Genomic DNA, 11608 nt, shown 5'->3' on the forward strand with positions numbered 1-11608 from the left:
ATTATACATGCAATATTGTTTCCACAGCATCAAGCCTACAACTAGCATACAAAATGATATAAAAAACATAGAATTGGGTTATAGAGTTACCTTTTGGTTGTGGCTTGTAGAATTTGTTGTTTTTGGCCTTTAAGAACTTAGTGCCCCAAGTGTTGCACCTCAAATGGAATCACAACACACCTTTGGACAAAGGATGACTTTTGAGAGAATATTCTTACACTCAAATCGGCTCATGAACTCTTAGAACTCTAGTGTGCCATTTTGGATGCTAAGGGACTTCTTATATAGTGTGGCATGATTAGGGTTACATCCATGTAAACCCTAATGTCCATGACCTTTCATATTACCTAGGATCCATGGGTTAAACCTCCATGGACTATCCATGGACTACCATATTGCTTTAGCCCATCCTAAATAACAACTGGCCCACATTATAAGAATCATTGATTTGCCAAATCAATCCCCATATATTTAATTAGTCTCTTTTGATCACAAAATTAATTCCAAATTAATTCTTGATCAATACTAATTAAATCATATGATTTCATATTAATATGTTAGAACTTATAATATATTAACAAATCATAAATAACCTCTTCTCAAAAGTCAATCCTATCAAATTGTCCTGGTGATATGCAACCCAAATGGACCATGCTACTCTCGGTTCAAGTACATACCAATTATAGTTATGGGCTTAGACACCTAACCCAACAGCTGCATGGCTTAATATGATTGGTTGTCACCATTCATGGGCCTATAGGCCAATGGGTTTGGCCCATTAGGGTTTTAGGTATGATCCCTCAAGTATAAATAGGGATCCATGCTAGGTCATTTTGTATCTTGAACTCTAGAGTGTTAGGTGAATCTCTGTGAAAATTATACTTGTAACCTCTGTTTGAGAGCTTTGAAATAAAGAATACTCTCATCCTGCCCGTGGACGTAGGTCACCTTAACCGAACCACGTAAATATTGTGTCTTGTGTGCTTTTGGTTTTTCTAGTTATCCGATTTACTTCCTAACATGATCTTCTTGCATCAACCAACATACATCATGTTTTTCATGTTTCTTAATTGAGAACCATTGGAGATTGTTTGTCATTTGCAACAATTCCATCCTAATTCAATGAAGATTTTAAATTGATAGCCACATTAGAAAAGATCTTAGATATGCGTAGTAATGCAACATACGATCCTGAGATATCTAGAAATTTTAGCAAACTAGAAAGACCTATCTAAATCCGAAACATCATGTGAAAGTTTGCATTTGATAATAGCTGAGTTTTCTAAGAGCATGCGTTATAGTTTTCCTGCAAGCAGTGGGTAATGAGGTGGAGCTATATATTACAAGGAACACCACGCCCTTTAGGGATGCCCCATTGGTAGGAGCCTATGTTGTTATGAATACCTACTCCCTTCCTTCTTCTCTAATTGTCATGTTCTTACTTTCCCTGCATACATTGTGTGTTAGGATTAATACATTACTCTTGAAAGGTAAAAGATGGGTATAACAAGGTCTGAAAGATGGAGGAGGGCAGTGATATGGGATTGAAGTGACACAAAATGGTGAAAAAAAAGATGAGTATAATACATAGCCTGATAATTACCTTGAGGACAATATGGAAGATCCCCCCCCCTCCCCCCCGTAACTGAATTTTATGAGAGCATGATGCCATGGGAGAGTTCTGGTCTATTGAACATGAGATTAGCAATGAAATCGTTCATTTTGATTCTCAATTCACCCAATTTTTATTTTCTTTCTAAATTTCAATTTTCGAGTATCATACATAAACAAGTAAAATTATGCAAGACGACTAGCATACAACGACAACTTGAAGGCATGTGAATGAGTGAACCACTACGCTTTGCCAAAACTTCATAGAACTCAAGGTGAATGGCTATGTATTTATTATAGTTACAATACTTAGACATGTTATTTATTATAGTTATAATACTTAACATGTTAATCCTTTATAAATTCAAATGCTAAGTGCTAGATGCTTCTAGTATATAAATAATTCCTTCCAAAATTTAACACCATTTGTTGCAATTTGCACGGATCTTATGTATGAACTTCATATTGCTAGCTATATATGAACTTCATAAATTTTGAGAAATGCGATTGTAATTAACATATTCATTATATACACAATTTAAGTGCTATATTACTAAATTCTTCCAAAATTTCCCTCTATGATCAATTCAGATCTAAAAATTAAACTTGGAATGAAGTCATAATTTCCTTCTCCCATCTGTGTGGGGTAGGTCACTCTCCAAAATATGCACTAGTGAAGACTATACTCTTTATGCAACTTAAAAACAACATAAAGTTGATGAAAAATGGACACATAACAAACTAAAACAAATGAAAACACTTGAAAACCTAACTTAGGAAACTAAGCTACATAGACGAAGGTGTTAAATGAAACAACAACAATAAAAAAGTTGAATGATTGAGAAATGTAGTAGCAAAAAACTGAGATAATCATAAAAAACCAAACAACGAATCCAAGATAGAAAGAAAAGAAAAAACCACTACATACCGAAAGAGTCACAGAGAAACTTGCTTATAAACCCTGATGAAAACACAATTATATATATTCTTAGACACTTTTTGATTATCATAAACAATTCTTTATAACTGCTCTCCTGATTTTTATTTATAAAAAAATAGAAAAATGTCACCATGCTACTAAGGTTGATGCAAAAGTTATTGTGTTAGTTTGTATGTGTTGGATTTCAAGTATTACATATTTAATTATGTATCAAATATTTCAAATATTAACTGAGGATGACAAAATTCTTTAACTTTTAAAAAAGTTAAAGTTATTAAATTTAAATAAAAATTACGAAATGACATGAAAAGTCTTAAGGTTTTATAAAAAAATATATATGTTTAAACAACTATAAAAAAATATTAATAGATTTGTTACTACTATATTTCAAAAGTTATTTTAAGTGGCAACACATAAACTTCAATAGTAATGACACCAGCTAGCAGTTGTATTTATTGTTATAGCTGATTTCATCTTCATAGAAAAAAGCAAAAAAAAAAAAAAAACAATTTTTTTTTACATTAATGAGACGAAACGGAGTAGTAGCCCCACCCCGGAAACCACTTCGCTCCGTCTCCGCCCCCACCCCCGCCCTCGGTCAAGTAGTTGCATTGACAACCACAACCACCAATTATTTTTATAGACTAAATCGGAATGTTGAGTAGATATCCAAAGCAAGACAAAGTATGTGGAAGATAGATAACTCATTATTGATCTAAAATAATGTAAGTATTGAGGATTTAAACTTAACAAAACACCAACATAAAAAGGATCAAAAATAGGAATGATAATGATGTATTTAAGATGTCCAGAAAACACTCAAAAATCAAAAAGTTGTTATCAAACAATAAGTTATTGGCATTTATAAATGTCAACAGAGGATTAAAGAAGTCGTGTTGAGTTGATATAATACGGAACTCGAGCTTAACTCAAAGCTCAAACCTGACTCGAGCTCGATCAATGCATAATTTTAAAGCTCGAGCTCGACTTTATTAAAATAATCGTCACTTTCAAGCTGACTAGATTATATAATTATGAATAAAATAAAATTTTAAAAATGTAACTCTACTGAATTTAGTAAGCTTCACCAGCCGATTATTTTAATGCTCGAACACTGCTTGATAAGATGTTCGACAGGCTTGAGCTCGATTTGATATGAACAATGTTGATTTTAAATATTTTTAGAAAGATAACACTACCTATCTTTATGTCGAGTGATACAAAATAGAAGATCACTACTTCCCTGCCCAAGAACCTATCCAGTACCTCAATTCGATCCGGTGATTCATCAACTGGTATATTATATAATTGTTAATAAACAAATGAGATAGATATATTTAGTTATAATTATTTTTATGAATTAAATAATGGGAAGGGATAGAGCACAAACTACTAGGAAAAAAGGAGAAAGGAATCATATAGGGGTGGGGCGTGGGTGGGCAACAACCACGAATTTGGAAATAATTCTGATTCCTTAGACCATGTGGGTTTAACCCAACGTGGCTCGCTCTTGTGGTAGAAACTGGTACGATTGCTTTTCATATCTTTTAAGTCGCCTTCCAAATAAATGCAAATAATGTTTTCTCCTTTTTCAAAATTTGATTTGTACAAAACTACAAAAGTTGTTTTGTTTACTATGATCTAAATAATTTGTTATTTTTCGTATTAATTAGAACCGGTTATTTATAAAAACTATTTATAAATTTACATCATATTGTCTAAAATAACATGTTTATAAAATTCCTAATATTTTCTAATGATTTTTAAATTTATTGACCCAATGTCACAACTACACTCATGGATATATATATATATATATATATATATATATATATATATATATATATATATATATATATATATATATATATATATATATATAAAAGTTAGGTTCAAATGTTTTCAACAAGTATTGTGTGCCTCTAACAACCAATCAAAATTAAGCAAAAATAAATTTAATAATAAATCAGAAAAGGGTATAATAGTAATCTTGACTATATTTAATTTTGGTAAATATTTAAAATATTTAATGTCCAGGGAAACTAGTTTGTTAACCCTAAAAAAACACTCACCATTCGTCCTTAAATTGCTTCTTCAATCTTCACCATCGACTCCTTCATTATACCAGGAGAAGAAACCCACCATGGCGGCCATCATCTCCACTATCAATCATCAAATTTCCAGACCCATGACTACGGATAAATTTCTTCTCCAATCAATCTGTAAGTTTCTTTTTCTTCTATTTAACTCGTTTTTTTTATTTAATCGATTTTATGTATTTGGTTTTGGATAAATGATTTTGTGAACAACATTTCTGAAAAATCAACGATTGCAATCTGTTTGGATGTATTTCTTTGCATTTTATTTGAACCAAGCTGGTAAGTCCTTTCCAATTAAGATCTTCCAGTTCTGAAAATTCACTAGTGGAATCGGATATATGTTCTCTTAATTCAAGTTTGGTATAGCTGCATTTGATTTCTGATTATCTCAACATATGTAATCGATTTCTATTGACATCCCATGATATCATGAATCTTTCTCCTGCGTTTGGTTCAATTTCCGGTGTTATGAAGGTGTTTGGTGTTTAATACAACTTGTTGAAGGTGTTTGACATTGTATTTCAAGGTCAAGCTAGGATAATTTGATAATGCACAGAAGGTGTTTGATAAAATGCATAAGAGATGTTTCAAGCCAAATTCTCAAAAATTGACTAATTCTATATTTAAAACATAGTTTCTAGTAATCTTAGACATGGATTATGTTATATTCTATGTATTATGCCATATTCTATGTATTCTATGTATTTTGTCAAAATGTATTCTATGTATTCTGTCATATTCTATGTATTATGCCATATTCTGTGAGAATGTATTCCGTCATATAACATGTATTCTGTCAGAATTACTAGTAACATATATTTTATGCAATATGTATTCTGTCATATAACATGTATGCTGCCCTCTAAATGTTTGATGAAATGCCTATATATAAGACTCCATCTTTTTCATTGCAATTTTAGGATTACATGACTATATTGCATATATTATACGCATATTGGTTTTTAACATTTTTTTTGATGATTTCTTTGTCTATTTATAAGGATCATGGTCTTTGTTGATACACACCTATCACCCACATTATTATTCTAACTTCATTAATTGTTTTAGATGAATTTTGGCTTGTTTGATGATAATGCCTAACAAGTGTTTGTTGAAATGCTTGAAAGATAATTTAACGAATTTAACATTGTGGTATGCATTCTGTCAGAATTACTAGCAACACATGTTTTATGTAATTGTTTAAAAAGGTAATTAATTTGTCTGTGTATTATTTTCGTTCAATTTGTGATTTTGAATTCCAATTTCTATTGTCCTTCGTTATTGTATATTTGGAATCTAAAATTGTATTAGCAGTAAATACGATACTTTTGAATGTATTATATGTATTCTATCAGAATGTATTCTGCCAAAATAAAATCTATGTATTCGGCCATAATGTATTCTATGTATTCTACTAGAATATATAAAGTGATAGTTAATTGCAAGTAAATGTTTTTAACCAGTATTAGTTTTTGTTGTATTTGTGATAGGAATGGCTGGAAGAATGCGTTGAAGACCTAATAGGAATAACTTGAAGAATGAATAAAGTTTGATCATACTCACAATTTAAGAATGTTGTTATTTTTTAAGAATTTTATTCATTTTTGTTGATATTCTTTTAGAATATGTATAATTATAGTAAAATGTATAAGGCTTTTAGTTTGTAAGAATATGTATGAATTTGTATTTAAGTTCGGATGTATAAGAATATATTAAAATATTGTTATTTTTCAACCTCGGATTCAAGAATTTTGTTATTCTTCAATAATATTTTAACATAATAAAATTCTGAAAGAACATATTTCTAACAAAAAAATATTCTGACAGAATAAAATCGGTTATGTTTACAAATTAAGTTAAAATTAAAATTGAATTAGTTAAAAAAAATCAGATTTTTTAAATTAGGAGAATTATATATCCCTAAAAATCCGAAAAATTCCTTTTATAAATGTAGTTAATTGTCCAAAATACCCTTTTGCTAAAAATTGTGTGATTATATGGTACATGTTATCCCATTGTTGTATAATACACTCTCAAACCATGTCCATTGATTAATTTCATCCGTTGGTCCAGATCTGTGCATTCTGGCACACAATAGTTAGTAAAAACAAAATAACCTAAGCCATATATATATATATATATATATATATATATATATATATATATATATATATATATATATATATATATATATATATATATATATATATATATATATATATATATATATGTCACTATAACACAATAAAATTACGAGTTTTGTTCGATTTCACCATTTATGTTTTTTTTCTTGTGCAATAGGTTATCTAAATTTTACTGTACATGTCAATTAAGCCATTATCGTTAGTTTTTAACCAATCCTCCGTAACCAATTATTCTAAATTACAGTAATAGCCCTTAGGGTTAAAATTTTATTCGTAATTGGTCCCTTACCGGCTACGGTTTAAATTACATGACCAAACTGTCACATTTCTAAAACTCTAGGGACCAAAGTGTAAATTTCTTATCTTCTTCCCCGTTAAATCGCCTTCTAATCCCAAATCAAATTCCCTTTTCTTGATCTCCGTTTGAAACCAAATAAGCTAGTTCATCATCCACTCGTTCTTCAGTCCCTATATGAATAAAGCAAGAAATCGGAAGTGAAAGGTTTAATTAGAGGTTTTCAGTATTGAAGAATCAATGGCGCAATCAACATTAAGAGCAAAGGAATATGTACAATCATTCGTATTGTTGAGTAGACACGTAATTCCCGCCGTCAGATTAGGGACATGGAGATCTAGTTCCCAAGCTTTCGATTCCGTGGCCACCGCTATTCTCGAGGTCACATCGATCATCATTCGTTGTTATTTCCTATTAATTCTTTTTTCTTCTGTACCTGATCTGAACTCGATTCTTACATGACCAAAATCAGATCTTAAGTTTAGGTTATTTTAATTTTTCAAAACAAATAAAATTGATCCAGATTAATTACTGCATTCTGGACCTTCCAAAGCCGATGCAATCGTTTTTATTGTTCTTATTGTAAATTTAATTGTAGGCTGGTTATCAACACATTGATACAACTAAGAGTACGGGGTTACGAAGAGGCATTCGAATCTTACAGGTTACATTCGTTTTTTCCTTATTAACTATAATAACAAAACACATTGAACCTTATTTGCAGGTAGGGCATGGTCTCACGACAACCATGGATGAAGTAATCGAGAGGAAGGATCTCTTCATCACATCCAAGCTATGGTACACCATGAACTTTTAGTAAATTTGATGATAAGTTGAAAGGAATATAGAGTTTCCTTTAACATATATACATTCTCATACAAGTGCCATGATTTGTCTCTAGAGAGGGTTTGTCTTGCATTGTTGAACACACTTCAAGAGCTTCAACTCGGCTACCTTGATCTTTATCTGGTAAATTTCATTATGGTTCTCAAATTCCAATTCTATTCCAAGAAATTTTAATAACACTGATTTATAGATCCATTGGCCATTTCGTCTTAAAGAAGGAGCAGTAGGCCTCCTAAGGTAGGAGATGTCTTGAACTTCGACATTGAAGGTGTTTGGAGAGAAATGGAGAAGCTCGTAACACAAAACCTAGTTCCAACGAAGCTATTCCCATGGGGGTTTTGGTTTCAAACGCATATCAAGAAAACGGAAATTGATTCGGACAATCGGAAATCGATTTAATAGGGAGAAGATAAGAAATTTACACTTTGGTCCCCACGAGTTTTAGAAATGTGACAGTTTTGATCATGTAATTTAAACCATAGCTGGTAAAGGACCAATTACGAATAAAATTTTAACCGTAGGGGCCATTCATGTAATTTAGAATAACTGGTTAACGGATGAATGGTTAAAAACTAACAATAATGACTTAATTGACATGTAGAGTAAAACTTAGATGACCTACTGCATAAGAAAAAACATAAATGATCAAATCGGACAAAACTCATAACTTCATTGTGCTACAATGACGTTATCACATATATTTTCCATTAAAGTTTTATTTGGATAGTAGATAAAAATATTTTGGCAATTTCTTTTACGATTTAAACTAAAATAGCGGTTAACATTTTCGTTTTAACCCTTTTTTGTTGGTTATAAGTTATATACCATTTTTTGACATGCAAGTTTTGATTATGTGACGGTTGTTATGGTATCATGTTAGTTGTCATGTGTTGTCACATTAACGTGTTAGGTTAATTGTATGAAAGACCCAATATTTTGATCATTTTCGAATAATAGCTAACATTTTTTAATATTTTAAAAATAAAGATTGGTGAACTTTTTCATTTTGGCCGTTTTTCAAATATTTTACATGTGATGACGTCTTGGTTTTGTGGGTGGTTGATATGGTTGCTCGTAATATGCTACCATCAGGGCCGGCTCAACCAGTTTGGGTGCTCTAAGCGAACCAAAAAGTTGGGGCCCTTTGACAATATTATTAATTATTTGATTAATAATAACAATGAACAATCACCAATAAAACTACTACAAGTATAGAAAATATGGATTAGACAATTAGGAATTTAGGATTATACCTGCCACCTTGAGATTTGATAATAGAGGTTTAGAAGATAATGGAAAGCTCAAATCTGGAAAACTGTAGTCTAAAACTCAAACTCTGAAATTCGTTCAAACCTAATTCATTTATTTTGTAATCTGTCGTAATCAATAAAGAATAGAATCAAGAATCATATAACTCAAAAATATAAAAACTGCAAAACATTAACCCTAATCAGCTTTAACTATTAACCATAATTAGATAATTAGTTTTGATATATCAGATTATAAGTATGCCTGATTCCAGAAACAATTTCAACAACACAGTATGACAGTGACACCCTAATTAGATAATCATATTCTAAGATTCAGATGACAGATAATGCAAAAATGAAATTGAAATGTGAAAAAATTACACATACCGTTTTCAGTGACAGATTTGAATCATTATTCATCAGATTTTTTGAACAATGGAGTCAGTTATCAGTTAATCAGAGTTGAGAGTCTGAGAATAGAGAAGCCATGAATAGAGAAGCAAGAGGAAGAACAAAAGGTGATGCGTGTATTTCAGTTCAGAGTCCGATTTTTGAGCCACCCCTAAGAAGAAGAAGAAGAAGAAGAAGAGAAGTGTGATTGTCGCTTGTAGAAGAAGAACTGATGAATAAAAGTTTTGAGGCGTTTGAAAATTTTGAGGTGTTTGTATAGCAAGTCAGCGATTCAGCTAATACTGACTGTATTTGGACATTGGACTGTATTAGGTATTTGGGTTAAGTGGGGCCCTCAAGAAGTGGGGGCCCTAAGCCCTAACTTTGTTCATCTACATATAGAGCCGGCCCTGGCTACCATAGTGTCCATCCTAAAATAATATCTCATTATAAGGTTTTCTCACAATATTCTAACATGGTTGCACATAATAATATGGTGTAACTCTATCCTAAAATAATCATTATTATAACTTATAAGGCAAGCTCACATTATTTTGACATGGTTGTACCAATTTGACGTGTACCAAACTTTCACACATAATTTATCTGCAATGCATATCAAGGATACCTCCATGGTCCACTTGGCAACAATCACTATTTATGAACACCATCCCGATCGTTAGTGGTCGGTAGTCGTCGTGGTTATTTGTGGTGGGGAAGACTAATCTAAGATCCAATTAGTTTCTTTCTCTCTCTCTATCTCTCTCTCTCTATATATATTTTAAATAATTAAAAAAAATATTTTTAATTTAAATAATTAAAAATAAGATGAACATAATGACGTGGGGTGGTGGTTGAGAATGATGTAAAACTCACCATATTTACCGTTAGTCAGGGGCGGAGCTTAAATTTTAGATTAGTGGGGGCTTAAACGGACATCGTAATGTGTGTGTGTGTGTATATATATATATATATATATATACTGGGATGTTGGGTGCATGATTATTAAACTTTATATTCAAAGATTTTGACATTATATCTATAAAATAGGAAATCTTAACCAAATATCGGTTCTAATTAAGTATTAATGGCCGGGTAATTAAGATACAATATGAGGTAACTTTCATGAGACTTCAATGGACGGTAACATGTAACCTATTAAAAAGCGTCGAAAATCAAAACTTTTATCATTTTTTTGGTTTAAATTGTAAAAAAAAGTTGTTATCTTATGGAAAATGGCCAAAACATTGGGTCTTTCTTTTAATTAACCATATATTTTTAGATACTGACATGCCACCACCTAATGTCATGTTATTTGCCATATAAGAAAAACCGACACATCAATGGATGGTTCCATTATTCGGACAATATCGAAAAAGAAAAGTTCGATGTCAAATGTTTGCTTTAAATAAATACAATTGCATATTTTTATTTTGATATCAAAAGATAAATGCAATATTTTTTTTTCTTGATAATGCTTTAGATAGATCAAAGCAAAATATTTACCCATAGGCAAATGGCATAAATGTTTATAACCTTTAATGACACTTCACAAGATGTTTTTACTTTCTTTAATTTAAACATTTAACTCATGGTTACATTTTTTATTAACTATATATGCACTACAAATCGTTACTTCAGTTCTAAAACAAAAATAATGTAGGAAGTCAAGAAATATGATCTAGTTCAGAATCTACAATAGTTTTTGCTAAACTTAAACGATTCTTGAAATTTAAAAGTATATTTTCCATTTCAATTTTGCTTGAAAGTTTAATACAAGGCTAGTGACAATTTAAAGTAAACCATAAACCCAAAATTTTATAGTAAAATGAATCACCTTTTTTTTTTTTTTTTTTTTCAAACGGTAACTTAACATTGTCAAAGTTTATTAAATGCATGATAAAAAAGAATGTCAAAATACATTACTATAAGAGTATAATAGTATAATAGTATAATATATAATATTATATATGTTAATGATTGGGCTGAAATGGGTCGACAAGTTTAACGTTATATTGGTCCAGACATGGCCT

The 11608-nt window shown here is 30.8% G+C and overlaps 1 protein-coding gene across 1 annotated transcript; it reads left to right on the forward strand.

Annotated features, from left to right (window-relative positions):
* The first annotated feature begins 7185 nt into the window (after positions 1–7185).
* Positions 7186–8529, forward strand: LOC145166165 (aldose reductase-like). The gene is made up of 5 exons (XM_079085092.1): positions 7186–7470; positions 7688–7753; positions 7814–7887; positions 7991–8058; positions 8126–8529. Coding segments are annotated over exons 1-4 (282 nt in total). The 5' UTR covers positions 7186–7329; the 3' UTR covers positions 7992–8058; positions 8126–8529.
* Positions 8530–11608: the final 3079 nt, after the last annotated feature.

The sequence above is a fragment of the Lactuca virosa genome, chromosome 3, assembly GCF_052849685.1.
Source record: "Lactuca virosa cultivar CGN04683 chromosome 3, Lactuca_virosa_CGN04683_v6, whole genome shotgun sequence".
NCBI lineage: Eukaryota > Viridiplantae > Streptophyta > Magnoliopsida > Asterales > Asteraceae > Lactuca > Lactuca virosa.

Excerpts from the sequence above, each read along its gene's own strand:
- LOC145166165 (XM_079085092.1), top strand. The coding sequence starts at position 7,330 with ATGGCGCAATCAACATTAAGAGCAAAGGAATATGTACAATCATTCGTA. Across the intron at positions 7,471-7,687 it reads TGGCCACCGCTATTCTCGAG|GCTGGTTATCAACACATTGA; the intron begins GTCACATCGATC and ends ATTTAATTGTAG. Across the intron at positions 7,754-7,813 it reads GAGGCATTCGAATCTTACAG|GTAGGGCATGGTCTCACGAC; the intron begins GTTACATTCGTT and ends CCTTATTTGCAG.